Below are 17,735 nucleotides of genomic sequence, written 5' to 3' on the forward strand. Positions count from 1 at the left end.
TTATTAGTTAACAAGAAGGCAACTGCAGGGTCCTTAATACTGCTTTCTCACTCTCTACTAAAGCTAATGCAAAAGCTTGTATAAATTCCATTTTCGTTCTCTCTTTTTGGCGACTCAGTCCAGCAAAATGAGTTCAAATTGGCTGCATCGTGAAAGAAAAGGAGAGAACAAATTTAATAGGATATCATTTATGCAAGAAAGAAGTGAAGTTTCTATTCTACTATCAAAATTGCATGTTCTTATTTATGAACTCCAACTCCTCCAGGATCACAATCTCATCAATCCTGGATTATCTGCCACTGACAACAAAGCTTTCACACTCTGAATCTTAACCCCTTCTTTCTACACCCAACCAGAAAATAAGAAAAAAAATTGTTGCTGCATGCATTGCCAATGACAGCACCGGAGCTACGTTGATAGACGTGTCTGCCAGCGACAGCTAACACGTGTAGTAAGTATGATCTACGAAGAAGATAAGAGGAATCAATTAGCAAAAAAGTGCTAGAGAAACATCCAAAATTAAGATTTCATCAAGCAACAGATTTTTTCTTTGTGCTCTTGGGAGAGTGAGGGGGGCGCACCATTGCTGGACCTTCCTGAACTCTGTAAGGACAGGGTATATGTTCTCAAAGGCCTTATACGTGTCTTCTCTTACCTAAGACATCAAATTAAACAAAACATTATCAAATTTCCATTTGCAAACGCAATAGAAAATAAACTAGACAAAGTGGACAAGAAAAAAAAACAAATCACCTTTGCACCCGTAATAACAATTTTCCCCGACACAAATATAAGAAGAACAATCTTCGGCTGCTTCATGCGATATATCAGCCCTGGAAAAAGTTCCGGCTCATACTGCACCAACATAACAAAAAATAAAGGATCACAACAGAAATTCTAAACCTGTTAGATCTATCCATTTAGTCAAATTTTAAAATGCAAGGATCTGTTTGATCCCAATGATTCATGTATTGGCCACATACATTTTCCTATCATAATGTTGTTTCAAAGTAAGGGTTGTGTCTAGGATTCATATATAGTAGTCCTTGTGTTGGTTGAATGTATGTATGGATTCATTGTATATCTGGGAGGGAGTCATGAAAAAATTTAGTAGTCAGGCTAGTAGAGCTTCATAAATAGGCTTGTCAACCTTTATTTTGGGACATGAAATAACTTGCAGAATTTTCCACCAAGCATTTGTTTATCCCTAGGATGTGTGATGCCTAAGTCTCCTACTGGGGTGATGATGGTAAAATTATCCATTCAGTCAAAAATTCTCCTCTCGTCCATGAACTTCCCTGTTGCACTTTAACCTACCAACAATTTACAGCTATCGTAAATCACACAAATATCGACTGGAGAGGGGACACACACAAATCTCATCGATTATAAGCACCTAAAATGCAAAATGTCCACATGCAAAGATAATAATCTCATAAACTTGATCATAAAATATAAACACCTAAAGTGCCAACCATAGACTAAAATGATCATCCCAAGAGTAGAAACGACATGGACGTCAGATCATGAAAAAAATTTAACATCAACAGACAAGAATTATGAAAGAGAAATCAAAAACAATACACGCAAAAAGAAAAGCTTAAAAATCACATCAAGTACTGACATGAAATACATAAGCCTGGGACAGAAAGTCTTCACTTACACTTGAAAAGGCACCATGAGAGTATGCAAGACCCTCAAGTCTTATAGGGAATTTAACATCACAGGAGCCAACAATATTTTGAATCTTGAAATCCTGATACTCATAAAAGCATGCATTAACGAATAATAAAAAAATATAAAGGAATTGTTCTCAATGGTATTACACAAGAGAGAGAGAGAGAGACAGAGAGACAGAGACAGAGACAGAGAGAGATACCTTAAACGAAGCACTAAATCCAAGCTTTTGGATGATTCGGGCATACTGGGAACCAAAAATATCAAAACAGATGAAAGAAATTCGTCAGTATGCCCTTGCAACCTTTTAAAGATTCACTAATCTAACTAAATAATTATGTAAAGTATAATCATCAATAACGACTACCACTCCTGATTGTGACCAGTAACAAAGGAAAAAAAATTTCAGTCACAAACTCACAGCACTTGAGGTTGATACTAATTTTTTTTTAAGTAAACAAGGATAAAATAAAAGTCGAATGTCACTCTACTCCTGCCTTAAAATGCCTAAAAACGCGTCAAAATATATGAAAAATCCCATATATATAGAACTACGTTTTTTACTGTGAGAGTGTGCACCATCTACCTTCCTTGCTGCCAGTTTTGATTGCTGTTCACTTTTCGCACCTGTGCATACCTGAACTACCAGAGAGATTAAATATCTTAAACAGAGGCAAAAAAGGTATAATGGTCAAATTTTAAATTATAAACAAGGCAGGAGGGGAAAGGGAGGGGGGCTTATCACGTTCTAGGGCTCATGAGAAATGCAGTAGTCAACTAGAATTGCACGAGTAAATTTTTGAAAGCCAGTTTTGGCAGCAGAAGTGGAGGGTGCAAAAACAGGATCTCATGAAATTATTGACCAACCACCCATGACTTATGGTAGTTCCAATAAAAGAGACTGAAAACATAATTTTAAACTGTAACAACTAATTCAATGCCAATTCTACTATGTACACATGCCATTTGAAATGAACCTCATAAAAGGATAACTCCATCTCCAAATATATCTTATCATCTTGAGCATCAAAAGTTGTCAATTTAAGCTTCAAGATATTGTGAATTTTAGACAAAACATGCAGTCCAGATGACCATAACCAATATCAAACATACACTTCAATTTAGACTTAATAACCAAAATTAGCTGATGAAAAAAACAGTAAATTATTGCGAAGAAAAAGGCAAAATACATTACTGATACTTAACATGACAATTACCAAGGCCATGTATGTGGGGTTCCAAACACATGTCAACAAATACATAATCATGTCTGAATTGTACCCCAATAGCCATGTCCACAGATAATAGCACAATCAATTGGATTATGATATCAAACACATCAAGTACGATAAACTGTTCTTTCAGATCTCACATGGTAGCATAGATTTAAAAAACAAAGGCATTTACCACCAATGGTGGGACTGAACAGGAGCCTGAGAGATTCAAAAGTATACCAGTTCCAAAAATGTTATAGAAACAAATTAGGAACAGCTGAAAATAAATCATGCGGTTGTCAGCAATTGGAATAGCAGAAATTTGTGGAGAGCTCACCATCTTTCCAGAGGCAAATATCAACGCTGTAGTTTTTGGTTCTCTTATTCTCATAATAACAGCAGCAAAACGCTGCAAGAACGTTCAATTAAAAATAAGTTATTATTCAATTCTCCTAAATGTCTAAAGCACCAGAAAATAAGTCATGGTCTGTTATTGACACAAGTTAAGTTATACTGGGATGCATCCGTGTGTTTGTTCCAGGGGGGATGAGAGAGAGAGAGAGCGAGTTCAACAGAAATTCAACCAATTTTATAAGATGCTAAGGAATCACTGAATGCTCAACATTAAAGAAATAGTGATAGGATTATTAGCACATCTGTTTAGTTTGCTATTAATTATGTTCTTTTTTCTCTTCATATAAACTGGTCCCTTTTATTACAACAAATACTTATTGGCTGGGAGGACTTGGGAGGCATACGTATGAAAAGCAGTGTGAAAGGAGTACGAGTGTCAACTTTCACTGGTTTCCAATACTTTCTACCCACGTGAAAAGCAACGACATCAAAATTTCAGTGAAAGTAAGAGGCTAAAAAAAGAGTGAACTACCAACACTCAACTGTCAATACACTACAGAAATGAATTATACACAAACTCTCGCATACCTTGGGGTTGTATTCAGCGTTCCGAGCTTGCAACGCAATTTGCTTGAGATCCAGCCGGCAACCCAAGTAAACCGTAGATACGATATTCCTACAAACACAACCAGAACGGAAGGAATTAATAAGCTTCATTATTTAGCACAAAATACTCCAGATTATAAGAATAATGTGTTAGTAAAAAGTAAAAGAAAATAATTGAATATTAATAATTCCACTACAAACAAACAATAAGAGATGAACACTTGTTGACAATTCCGCACATTCTATAGCAAAGACAGTTTAATAACATTTCTTCATATCTTTGCGCTAATAGCACAAAGTTTTGCATGACCCAAACATACATATCGAATAAATGGATAGCATGGACCAACAAAGGGCACAAAACCCATATAAGCTTGTTTTTTAGTAGCGAGTTCTACCACAGATGCAGTACATTTGGCATCAAAACAAGTTCCATCACACAATAGAGTTATAGCTCACAGAAGGGGGGCCTATAGGTTAGATTAAAATGTCTTGATATTATGCATGCGAAAAGTACCGAGGCACTGAAAACTGGTGGGTGACTAGGAAGGACAAAAAAAATTATCCACCAAGCCAGTCTGGAGAGACTCCAGGTACGGAAACCTGGTGGATTTCATCACCAAGCTTGGCCGGAAAACTAAAAACAAAAATACTATTTCCATGTAAATCAGTTTTGAGAACAAGTTCGAGCCATAGCTTCGTTTACAATAACAGAGAGCACTATCTAATGAAATCTTACATTGGCAGATAGAATTCAATTCCCACAAGATTTAGATAAAACAAAAAACCAAAGTTCATATAAATTGGGGAAAAATTCGACTTCAACCACAAAAGTTGGAAAATTTTCAATCCTTTTAAAACACAAAAAGCATCTTAGAGATGCAAACGAATCAGTATAAACTAAAAAAATTTCATCTTCCTTCCGCTTTGGGAGACCACTGTAACCCCATCAACCTACAAACCAATAATCCTAGCATAAACCCATGAATCAGACCTAAACACGCCCGCTACGCAGTACTCAATTCGGAAGCCTTGTACATGATGAAGATGGTTTTCTTTTCTTTTGCCAAAAAAATGATGAAGATGGTTCAATAAAACAGAATTAGAAACTTCAAAAGCAAGAGGGTAGAGAAAGACTTACTGAAGAGTGGGAACAATACCAGAGGGGTGAATGGAAAGATCCACAGGTTGGTTCTCTTCGAATCCACCTTGTTCCTCCATTCCCTGTATCCCACCTTCAAGACTTCGGCGATTTTCCAAAAATAGTATTATAAAGAAGAAAATATATATATGTTTTTAAGTGTTCTTCTGTTTCTGCTACAAATCCTTTAACTTTGTTTTTCTGGGTTCCCGAAAATTATTCCTTATAATCGTCCTCAATCAGATCCAGAGCTTTCGGTAATCTAGGGTTCCAAAAGGATTTAAGAAAACAGAAGAACTGAGAAAATAAACTAGGAAAAAGTTCGCGGGAAAATTGGAATTCGGGGAGGGAGATTTTCAAATAAGGTTTTGTTTTATAGGTATTGATGGAAGAAATTGTGAGCGATCGTGGATTTTGTTTGGGGTCGGGTCTGCTCTGAGAGAAGGCAAATGCGATTTTATGTGGGTGGTGAGGAGGTCCTTTCCCTTTTGTTGTCTGGCTTGGCTTTTTGACGTTTTGGCTTTTGTCTATTATACATACGTACATAGAGAGAGAGAGAGAGAGAGAGAGAGAGAGGCCGATTCTTATGTAACCGGTAATCCTTGCAATTACCGGATAGTGCCGGTTTATCATGTGTTTTTCTTTGAAAAATAATATACGGTTAATTGTTGCATTCCTAGAACTATACTATGTTTTGCATTTTCGTCCTCAAATCCCAATAATAGTTACAGCCGTCCATTAGGTTGCGCGCGTTGCAATAATGGTCATTTTTGGTCAGTGCTGTTTAATTTTTCATTAAATTCAAGGATATATTTGAAACTTTCTCGTAACTTATAAAAATAAATAAAATAAAGTAAAACAACCCGCCCATCACCAAAATACTGAAAGCTATAACACTAGTCGCTCTCATTTTCTTTTGGTTAGCCTTGTTTGTTTTTTTGAATCTCGATACACACCGAATGTGAGGTAGCACAACCCAACCTTATCCATTCAAAGCATGAAAATAAACCCATTTTAGAGAAAAAATGTTTGTATGTTCCTGTCATGTAGGACCGCGTCTCACTTTTTTAAGGACATTTTTTAAGGAGAGAGGCAATAACATACTAAAGTCTCACACATTGTACATATATTAAAATTCAAACAAAGAACCTTTCCTGAGGGAGCAATTGCTCTCAACCACTACACTAGTGAGACCACGTGTCACTTAGATTTGAAAAAATTGAAAAACACCCTAGAAATTTTTGCAAATTACACACGACATTGTCTTCAATTATAAATCTCTAACCAATGCATGCAAAAATGTTTATAAATGCTTTTAATATTTATCAATAACCCCGTTAATATTTGTTAAGAACTTGTCAACAATTTATCAATAACATATCAAGGGCTTGTTTGGTAGGGAGGACTACATTAGACTAGAAAAATGCCTACATTTCATGTGCATTGAAGGCATATTATGTTGCCTAACTTGGAGAAAGAATGGAGACCATCTATAAGAGGTTGATGACTAAAACTTATCCCTCATAACAAACAAGCCAATAGTTTATTAATAGTCCATGCTATTTGTTTAGACCTCAAACTTCATGTGGTCAACATATGAAATACAAGTGTTTTTACTTGAATGAAGAGGAGATTTGGTTCCTTAATTGTATGATGCTTATGTTGGAATAAGAGTAAGAACGAAAGTAATATTTTATGTATTTGATAAGTCTTTTTCTTTGTACTTGGAAGCAGTCACACTTTTTACATAAATTCAAGCCTATTTATAGGAAGTTTCACAAGATATTCGTTAAGCCGATCACTCAACTTGGAGCCGAGTTGTTTATGTCACATCAGGCCGTCCTGTCAGGTGGACGATGGTCCTTTTCTCATGATGGCTTTACGCATTTTACTTAGGGGTGAGAGTGAGCTGAGTAGCCTGTTACGAATGGTCAGAGTCCCATCTAGTCAGGAGACGGGTTAGGTGGTGTTGAGGCCCAAAAATCCGAGGACTAGGCCCAGGCTTATGCTTGACATAAGAGAAATTATGGGACGCACCTACATAAGCCATGCCCCATGCGTCACTCCAAGCAAGCATGCGCAAAAGGAACAAAAATGCACCGGCTTTATAAATTCGCTTTCACCAACCTATCCGAAGCTACTTGGCCCGATCATAGCTTATTGCGGTACAATAAAACCCAAGCACAAGCATGTTAAATAAGCACGCAATGCCATGTAAAGAACCACTATTCTAATACCAGATCGTGCTATAAGCTTAAGTGGGCCCAAGCCACATAATTACCTGGGGCTTGCTGAGAATGTTGTGGTATGGACGAGAACAAGCAATCACATGGCCCATTAAGGGTTCGAGGAATGAAAGTTTTAGGCCACTTAGGAGCGTTAAAACTCAAGCCCGTTCCTCGGGCCCAAACACATGGGTTAGCATGAGAGAGAGAGAGAGGGAAAAGTGATTCAATGCCTTATGAGGACATCTAGTAGTCTGCTATAACACTTAGACAACCCACATCAATAAAATGCCCAAATTAAATAAGCTATTTCCAGCAGCTTGGCGAAAACCCATTAGACGCTGGAAATAATATGCTAGTAACCCAATACTGTACACACAAGCCCAGCCCAACGCCTTGTAAAAATCTGGCATTGTGCTCCACCCTTGTCGGAACTCCAAGATGGTCAACGAGAAGCCATAGTAGGGACCAAAGGAAATTCATGTATGTAGGAAGAATACCCATTGGACAAATAACTCTACCCATTTTTCTTTTCCTCTATAAGCACCATTTTGAAAACCAAGAAGGAAAGCAGGTGGCGCCTCACCCCCATAGGGAGGTCCAGCCACACAAAACCCTTGGAACCTCAAAGGGCTCTTTATCCATGTGCCTTGGATAGGAAAATTTCACCAAATAGGATCAAATGGGAAGAAGCAAAGATAAAGGAAGAAGGAGGTTAGATAAAATCAGGGGTTTTAAGTGCCTATAAAAGGGGAGCTTCCTCTACCCAGCAAATCATCATCAAGAGCATGACCAAGCTTTGTCAAGCAATTGGAATTCACTTAGGACACCCATCTTCTTCTTCCGTTGTTTTTTTTCTCTCTTTCCTCGAGATAGAAATCTTCCTAATTTTCCTCTGCCCCATTTTAAACCCTTGTTCTCTGTAAGAAACTCATGCTTTTCTCTCTCTCAAATTGCTAAACTTGTGAAAGCTTAGCTCCCATGCCACAAGCTCCTCAAGCTAAGTCACTCATCAATTTGTTATATTTATTTGGTTATTAGTGACAAGGACCTAAAAGAGTTTTTTTCTAAAGTTTCATCAAACTCTGCAAAAACTCGTTTAGAAGCTTGGTTTTTGAACTCAGGCACTAGGGGATTTTTGTTCGTTCTCTTCTCACAGCAATCCAAGCCCATTCGTCAGGCTGCTGGAACAAAAAGACCCCTACATAAATTGGCCACTTCACTGGGGATCAGGCTGCCATTTTCACTAATGCCTCCGATGAAGAAGACTATGAGCACTACCATGGCTTCCCAAGATAGGCCCGACCATGGTGATTCTGAATCAAGGCAAAATGTCTCTTCTAGAGAGTAAGAACATGCAAGTGAGGGAGCTTTCACTCTCACAGCTCTCGTTATAGCTGTACAAGCTATAGGGGGAACCAAGAGGGAGATGATGGAAACCATCAAAGAACTGAAAAGTTCTGTCTCTAAGCCAAGCGAAGAAAATGACAGACACCCACAAGAGGAGTCTGCTACTGCTGGAAAAGGTCTGAACAAAAAGGGACCATCTTTTGTTACCCAGGAGGATGTCGTTGCCATGTTGGAAAAAGAGCTTAGCCGAAGCCAAGAGGATTGGAAGTATATTCCTCAGCCACCATATCCATCGAGCTTACTCCAGCAACCACATCCTAAAGGTTACGAGGCACCAAGCTTTGTCCTTCTCGATGAGAGGAAAGGAAGCCCGAAGGAACATGTCAACCGTTTCCTTGATGATTTGGGACCACATAATGGTGATTGTAATCTTCGACTCCAAGAGTTTTCAAAAAGCCTTACCGATCGAGCTTATACGTGGTACACGACATTGGCACCAGGCTCTGTTCGCTCTTGGGATGATTTGGCAAGCAGGTTCTGTAAGAAATACTTTCAGCATAAAGAGAGAGTTACTACCACTGAACTCAACAATACTCGCCAAAAACATGGGGAAGATCCTGTGGGCTTCGTATGTAGGTTCTGGGACCTGGCTTTGGATTGCTATGACGAGAAAGATGATGAGGCGCTTGTCGAGATTTGCATTAGCAACATTGTGGCAGATTATAGAGTTTACTTGGAGAATATTAGCATCAGTCAATTTTCTCGGCTGTTGGAAGCAGCAAGGAAGACAAGTATGTCTGTCAAGCTGGTAGGGCAAAGAACTTGGAGGAGTGAGAAGAAGGAAGCGCACCAAACGCTAGCCATAGATGACAAGCTGTCCAGTGCTACAACTCACGCACATGCAAAGATGGGGAGACATATTTGCCATTACTATGCAAAGATGAAGAGTCTCCTTGGGTGGGGAGTTGCTTCTGTCCTTTGGGTCTGCCTAATAAGATTTTTTCGTGCCCGAGCTGTTTGGTCCGATCAGTCCGAGAACGGTTTGGATAGGTGTCAAATGTTCGGGTGTTGTGCAATTATTGCAGGCATGATGATGAGGCTTTTGGGGAGACAAAATGGGTGTGATGTCTACTTTGCGTCGATTGAGAGAAACGATGAGAGCCCCACGTGATGACGATCCAGGAATGGGCATTCAGACAGGGCGGAAGGCTAAGATGATCAACAAGAGTGCTATATATAGGAGCCTTTGGGGAGGAATTTTATTTCAGCCATTTTGAGCTTTCAAAAACTCTAAGTTCGAGTGTGAAAGCTGGTGCAGCTAGTTGGCTGAGTGCGATGGGAGAGAGGAAGAAAAAGGGGGCTTGTTCGTGCAAAGACATCGTGGCAGCCAGGTGAGAGTTTCTCTCTCTAGTTTTCTCTGTTATTGTCTTTAGGGCAGGAGGGAGAGAGAAAAGAAGGAAAAAATAGTGAGCATAGCTAAGAAAGAGGAAGGACACAGTGGGTCCAGCAAGGGTAGTGTAAATTTTAAGGATTTGGATGAGGCTTGGGATCGGTTAGGGGATAGGCCGCCAATGGGGCTGAGGGTGGGTGCCTAGGTGATTCCCTCTATAGTGGGAGTTTTGAGTTCATCAGATGAGGTGGAAGTGAGGGAGGCCGAGGTGGAGTGAGTACCAGAGGCGTTATTAGATGAGGAGGACGACCTTGAAGGGCATTCGGATGTAGAGGTAGAGTGATCGAAAAAGAGGAAGGCGGAGGACCCCAAGCGCCTTGTGGTTGACTTGGATGGAATTCCTCTGAGGGTGAGCATAGCTCGGGCCTCAGGGGAACCGACATGCTTATAGAGCAAGTCCACCGCTTGACTCAAACAGGGTAAAAGGCCCCCCTTGCGAGCCTTGAATCGTGATTGTTGATAAAAGAACTACATGTGGCTTGATCCCTCACCAAGAGGTACGTAGGTAGCCTGGGGTTTCACCTAGGTGCAGCCGTGACTTAAACTATTACTTTTGTAACAACCCAAAACAAAATATCTAAAAAGAAAGGAATATCTAGAAAGGTAAGGAAAATATCTTTTAGCAAAATGACCAAATTGCCCTCGCATATTTTAATGGGGGAAATTTTGGTTTTTTGATCGAGAAAGAATTTGGGAATTTCGCTTATGCCATTGCGTAGAGCACGGCGAAAGGAGTTCGTAGACACGGAGTAGACCCGAATCGGAGCTGTAACGAAGAAGTTATGGTCTAAAAACCGCGAAGGGCAAAATGGTAATTTGGCCAAAAAGTCAGATTTATATACCCCTCTCTCTCTCTCCCCCGTCAGCTCTCTCTCTCCTCGCGATTTTGCCCAGCAGCCGACCTTCGCTCACTTTCGACGTCGCCACAGCCACCACACTTGGAACCGATCTCCGCCGTGGTTACCGTTGGAACCGTGACTCAACCACCGTTCTTTTCCAACCAACACCAGCCTCGGGGGTGCCGGAATCTGGCCGGCAAACCATGGTTTTCGACGACGGTTCGTTCGAATGCAACTCGAACTTCCAGTTCAGATTTCTCCTCTGTTTCTCCACCAAATCGATCGAGTAAGGTATGGTTTCTCAGCTATTTTTCGTGCTCTAGCTGATGGGTGTATGGGCTTCGATCGCTTTTAGCGTTAAGGGGTTCGATTTTCGACTGGAAGTTTGGCCGAAACTTCGGCCCTTAAAAACCACTATTTCTGGTCACTTTTTGGGGGTGGTCCAAGAACAAAAGTGACTCCAAATGGGGTGTTTTACCTAGGGTAGGAGTTTGGAGTCTCGGTTCCCCGATTTTTCGGCACACCCGAATCGCTTTGGACACCCGATCTGCCCCGAGCGTGTGGCGGCGCGTGGGCCAGGGTGGTGGCATGGCTCTGGCCAGTTTTGGGGTCCTCGTGTCGTCACGAGTGCGTGGGATTTCGCGGATCTCAATTCGGAGTCCGTTTGAGCCCCGAACGTATTTTCCATATCGCGCGATCCGTGGGTGCAGTGTCGTGTGATCGTTGGATCGCGTTGAATTTTGGATATGTCGGTCTACGTGATTTCAGGATCACGCAGGATTCGACGGATTGCGAATCGGAGTCCCGGATACTCCGAAATCGTGAACCCTGGGGCTAGGGTTAGGGTTTTAAGCAGTAATGCGATTTTGGCCAATCCGACCGTCCGATTTGGACCAAACTCGCAGAACATGGTTCCCGTCCTATGAGAAACCTTCAGGAAAGTCCAGATTGGCCATCGGAGACCTTGGACCCCACGGGTCCCGGGTCGGCCGATCTGACGGTTATCGCTTAGCTGAGTACCGGACCTCCCAAAACTGTTCCAAGCGTTTGCAAAAATGCTAATGTGGGCATAGGAGTAATTTGAATTGAAAGGCACGTATTTCTAGGAGCCGGGGGCAGGGTGTTTAGTTGAAATTCTTTTTATTCAGCAATTTATTAATTTAATCTTTATGGGTAATCAGGCACCAGGAGCCCGACATGATTGCAAAAGAGACCTTCGAAGGGTCAAAGTGGCTCGGACCATCTGTGAGTGGACCTTCTTTCCTAAATCAGATTTCTTAAATGTTTTGATGTGTTTATATATAAATAAGTTCTATAAATGAGTTTATATTGATTTTATATAAATAAGTTTTCAGAATGAATTTATTTGAATAAGTTTCTTTATTTAGTCTTTGAGTAAGTTTTATTACGATTTCGAACATGATCAGTACAGTAACAGTTCTATAAGTCGGTGCTGCCTATTTACCAGTTATAGAAACAGAGTTTGAATTTCGAATCAATTGAGACCGCAGCACGACTTGAGTTTTACAGTTATTCTTCAGATAGTTCGTTTTAAAGGAATTTAATTTAAAACCACCTCGTACCCATTTTCTTTGGTGATTACCCAGAGTTGGACCGATGTCTACGGACATCCAGTCCGATTTCAGTTAGTCAGTGCACTTGACTTGCCTCACGAGTTCCGGGGACGCTCGGACCGTGAGTGCCAGGATTTGCGGCTCGGCAGACTTGGTGTCCCGAGACCTGCCAGGATTGCGGCTCGGCTGACTCTGTGTCCCCGAGACCTGCCAGGATTGCGGATCAGGCTGACTACGGTCCCCTGCATCCTGCCAGAGCGACTCGAGCTGACTTGGTGTCACCGAGGAATCTGCCGGCGGGACAGGCTGATCATAGTCCCCTGATTTCGCCAGTTTGCGGCTCGGGTAGCCTGTGTGACGCCCGAGACCTGCCAGGGAATTGACGGATCTGACAGGGGTACAAATTGGTGGTATTTTCAAAGGATTTTGAGTTTCTTTTATTTAATTATGATTTTCAGTTATTTTATAACAGCCTTTCTGATTTTTCAGGCATAGATACCTTTATACTTGTTCAGTATGCAAGGTTTGAGTACAGAGTTTTTATACACGTTTGATTTCAGCACTTTGATGAAAGCTTTGATTTCAGTGGTTTTGTATGAAACTTTCGAACTTGAATATGACTGATATAGAATGCCTTGAGTTGAATATGCTTGGCGTAGAAAGTACGTATTCAGTTTTATTTAGCTAAATTTCTTTTTACAATGGGGGATATTAAGTTTATGATAATTGTTTTGAAGAACATTATTTTTGTCCACTCACATTTTCAAACTGTTTTTCGCCCCCAAGCCATAGAGGTACGTGGGATCCACCACCGGGCCAGTCATAGCTTCCGCACCACCAAGTAAGGTAAAGTTGTAGAAAATCCTTTAAACCTTGAGAACTTGAGAATATGCTCTGATATCCAGTTGAAAATTTGGAGATTAGAATTGAATTGATTACTGGAAACATTCTGGCTGTTGGGTGAAATATTTGAGATTGTTTGACAGGTGAAAATTTTGGGTTTGGCCAAAATACAGGGGAGACTCTGCCGAATTTTCGGCAGAAGTCTAAGGAAAATTTAAAGAGAAATTGATGTAAGAAGGGTAGAAAGGTCCTTTGTGCCCGACATTCGCCAGGTGTCGGACACGCACAGGACGTGGCTCGATTTCCACAGTGAAAATTGGGTCGGGTCCTGTTGTTGGACATCTCTATTTGTTTAATTTTCGTTGAACTTCATTTCGGTTGTAAACTGAAACCTTCCTTTAGATATGCTTTGTTTTCACCCATACTTGGGTTGGATGTAAGGGCGGAGGCCTATTATGTAAATTGCATGTTTTTATCTTGTGCATGCTATTGGGTGGTGTTTACAATTGTGTCTTCAACATGTTGAAAATTTTGGAAAATGTCCTTTTTTCAAGGGAGAATATAGAAATTTCGGCAAAAAGTCCCGTTTCCCTTTTCCTTAATTTGAAAGAAAGACTACGACGTTAGTAAGTGGGCCCATCATTAGTTTGATGTTGGAAATACCACAACATTCGTCCCGGGTTTCGAGGAATTCAGGACGGGTCCTGTCAAAAAAATCTCGCTTGTACATGTGTTTGTTAATGATGGTATATCGATCGGCTTGATTCTGCAATCGGCATGAGGCTTCAGCGTCAGGAAGAGATGTCCCGTGGGCCAAGTAGTTGTAGATAGGAGTCATTAAGTTTGGCGAGGTGTCAACGGACATGGTATCGCTCTTGTCATTAATAATGATGGGTCTGGCGAGGTATTCAATCGAGATCCTCTGCTTAATCTTCCCGTCGAGGGTAGAGGCTAACTTGGCCAAAGTGTCAACTCAGCCATTCTAGCTCCAGGGGATTTGAAAGATGGTAGATGTGGTATTGAAAAAAAAAAAAAAAAAAGGATGCTTGACATTATGCTTTTACCAGATAGGCCTCCATAGCCTTTCCCTTAACCTGGTAAGTGTTATTGACCTGGTTGATGATAAGCATCGAGTCGCTGAGCGCAGACAGTTGTTTGGCTCCGAGATCATAGGTGAGGCATATCCCTGCAAGTAGGGCCTCATAGTCAGCCTCATTATTGGTGGCCTTAAATTGAAAATTGAGAGTGTATTCCACCTTGTTCCTTTTAGAGAGGTGAGTATGATCCCGGCACTACTCCCATGTAGGTTGGAAGCACCATTGACATTTAGTTTTCATGTTGGCTCTAGTCGGGGTGGGCTCTTCTCATTTGTGGGGAATGAATGTGTGCTTGTCTATCTGTTCGTTGGTGATGAGCATGGCTAGTCTGAATTCTGAGACGAAATCTTACACGACTAGCCTTTTTATTGCGGGTCGTGGTCTATAGTCGATATGGCATTCACTCAACTCAAATAGACCACTTGACGAGGCATCCAGAGACCTTTGGTGGATGAAGGACTTGTCGAAGTGGTTGGTTAGTGAGAACCGAGATGGGGTGGACCTCTGGTCAAAGGAGGACATTGTCGGAAGTATGGACCTAGACGCCGAGCCGAAACTACTAAGGCCAGGGCGAGCTTCTTGATAACAAGGTAGTGCGTCTCGACCTCTATAAGGGCTCGGCTTATATAGTACAAGGCTCGCTATATGGTATCGATCTCTCGGACGAGGACCGAACTGACTGTGGAGGAGGAGACATATAGGTAAATGCCTAAGGTCTCACCAGGTTCCGGTTTAGAGAGGATATGAATGGCTCCCATGTACTTCTTTAAGCTCCGAAAGCATCGTCGCATTCTTCCATCCACTGGATATACCGTTGTGCTCCTCGTATATCCTTGAAGAATGGTAAGCACTGATCGGTGGATTGCGAGATGAGTCGGTTAAGGGCAGCAACGCGCCTTGTCACACATGTACTTTTATTTTTTGTTTGGGAGGGGCCATTTCAACCAATGCTGGGATCTTTTCGAGGCTGGCCTGATCCCCCGCTGGCTAACCCTGAATTCCAAGAATTTTCCTGACTCCACACTGAACACACATTTGGCGGGGTTCAACTGCATCTTGTATTGTCGGAGGATTATGAACATTTCGATGAGGTGATTGATATGTTGGTCGGTAGTGAGGCTCTTGATGAGCATGTCGTCTACATACACTTCGATGGACCGACTGATGTATTCAATGAACATCTGATTTACTAATCATTGGTATGTGGCACCCGCATTTTTAAGTCTGAAAGGCATAACCTTGTAGCAGTATAGCCCTCAGTCAGTAATATAAGAGGTGTCCTCTTCATCAGCAAGGCCCATGTGGATTTGGTTGTATCCACGGTGGCGTCAACCAGCTAATCGATTCTAGGGAGGGGAAACTGTATTTGGGATAAGCCTTGTTGATATCCGTGAAGTCTATGCACATCCTCCACTTCTTCGGGGTTTTTTTTATACCATAACCACGTTTTGATACTCACTTTGGGTAGTCCACTTCGCCGGTGAAGCCGATCCTACTGAGCTTGTAGGTCCTCTTGGCCTTACCAAGATTGTCCCACACATTCCTCATTTCCCCTCTCGATCATAGCCTTCATGGCTGCACAGAGGCTCGGCTCCTGAATGGGAATGGAATGGGGTTCGTCTGGCATCTAGTAGTCATGCTCGGCAACACACTTCTTTCTTTTACATAAACTACGGCCAACAGGGATGATCTCCTTAGAGTTGGTGGTCTCGAGGTCGGAATGGGAAGTAACGTGGCTTGGCTAGGGTATAAAAGCGGATGCTTAGTCCTCGACGAACATGCATCTTTCTACCATTTTGGTATAGCACGAGTCCTTGATGGCCCTCTTCTAAGCTTTCTTTAGGTTTGCTTGGAGGTTTATTTGTTGCCATTGCATTTGCTCATTTTAGGTATGAAGAGTTTCATTCAGGTCCTGCATAGTGCCGACTTCGTTCTTTAGTAATTCTACCTTGGGTGTTTATTCTTGTTTCTCCGCTTTTTGGCACTTCATGATTTTCTGATTGGGAATGCCATGGGTAAAAATCCCCTTCATCTTTCGGTTTAGCATACTGGTAGTGAAGTACAAACGTGTAACTTTTAAGTGTGGATTCCCACAGACAGCGCCAAATGTTTAGACCTCAAACTTTCTATGGTCAACGTATGAAATACAAGTGTTTTTACTTGAATGAATAGAAGATTCGGTTTCCTTGATTGTATGATGCTTACGTTGGAATAAAAGTAAGAATGAGAGTAATATTCTATGTATTTGATAAGTCTTTTTTCTTCGTACTTGGAAACAGTCACACTTACATAAATTCAAGCCCTATTTATAGGGAGTTTCACAAGATATTCTTCAAAATGGTCACCTCGGCTTGGAGCCAAGCTGTTTAGGTTACATCAGGCCATCATGTCAAGTGGCGGATGGTCGGGGTACTTCCACGTCTTCTTCTCGTGATGGCTTTACTCATTTTACTAAGGGGGAGTGAGCAGAGTAGCTTGTTACGAACGACCGGAGTCCCATCTGGTCAGGGGACGGGTTAGGTGGTTTATATGTGGTATTAGAGAGGACAAGGGCGGTATTTTCGAGATGAGGTGAATCCTCCTTTGTTATGGGAGGTCTTGTCGTCGACGTGGCTGACCATTAGCCTTTCATCATATTTTCTTGGATGGTACTGAGGCCGAGGTGGTATGGTCGGGAACAGGGCCAACGTGCGTAGTTGGCATTTATAGGGGACTGGATGGTCTTTTTTGCCATGTGGCTAGCAAGGTCCACGTGTTTTGTTCTCACTGGGCAAACGGGCTCAGTTTACGTCAACACTATTAATAATTTATCGATACATAGAAAGTTTGAAAAAAAACAAAACAAAACAAAACAAAGCTAATAGTGGTTTCATTCCGATTACCCAAAATATATAATATTAGAAAAGCTCGAGAAATAAAAAACCTGAAAAGATTTAAGAAAAAAAAAAATAGCGAACAAGCAACCTTGTATTGTATGGCCCAACCCCATTTGCATCCTTTCTTAATGGGGATAATGAATCTAGGAATTTTATTTCGGTCTCGTGTTCAAGGAAGAGCTCATCTGCAATTCATTCAATCAAATTCAGGATTTCATTTTCCTTCACTTTCTCAGCAGCCAAACGAACTACCTATTACATAATCAATTCGAAGATGAAACATTGATATAGATTAGAGTGAGTGATCTATTCTTTTTGGCTTTCAATATGGTTTGGTTTCCTAATCATGAGCTACAAAGGCCCATTACAATAACAAAGAAATCTAACATAAAAATTAAGACAATCTGGTGCACTTCTATTAAGGATCACCCACAACCGAAGAAACTCTGGCATAGGCATCACAGCTAAGATTGCAAACTTAGAACAATT

General features: G+C 41.3%; 1 protein-coding gene across 2 annotated transcripts; it reads right to left on the minus strand.

Moving 5' to 3' along the window:
• Positions 1-164: 164 nt before the first annotated feature.
• On the minus strand, positions 165-5,515 carry LOC117633793 (TATA-box-binding protein 1-like). 2 transcript variants are annotated; one of them, XM_034367571.1, is made up of 9 exons: positions 4,993-5,515; positions 3,834-3,921; positions 3,229-3,300; positions 2,264-2,314; positions 1,880-1,924; positions 1,664-1,756; positions 754-855; positions 582-655; positions 165-462 (listed from the first exon to the last, which is right to left on the minus strand). In XM_034367571.1, coding segments are annotated over exons 1-9 (606 nt in total). In that variant the 5' UTR covers positions 5,073-5,515; the 3' UTR covers positions 165-461. The 2 variants fall into 2 exon arrangements, with proteins under 2 accessions (XP_034223462.1, XP_034223463.1); XM_034367572.1 differs by lacking the exon at positions 2,264-2,314.
• Between the last annotated feature and the right edge of the window lie 12,220 nt (positions 5,516-17,735).

This window comes from Prunus dulcis, chromosome 7, assembly GCF_902201215.1.
Source record: "Prunus dulcis chromosome 7, ALMONDv2, whole genome shotgun sequence".
NCBI lineage: Eukaryota > Viridiplantae > Streptophyta > Magnoliopsida > Rosales > Rosaceae > Prunus > Prunus dulcis.

Bases quoted from the DNA above. Each gene is read 5' to 3' on its own strand.
- LOC117633793 (XM_034367571.1), bottom strand. From the start codon at position 5,072: ATGGAGGAACAAGGTGGATTCGAAGAGAACCAACCTGTGGATCTTTCC. The intron at 3,301-3,833 runs GTATGCGAGAGT...ACGTTCTTGCAG, and splicing joins ACGCTGAATACAACCCCAAG to CGTTTTGCTGCTGTTATTAT. The intron at 1,925-2,263 runs GTAGATGGTGCA...TTTGGTTCCCAG, and splicing joins CAAAACTGGCAGCAAGGAAG to TATGCCCGAATCATCCAAAA.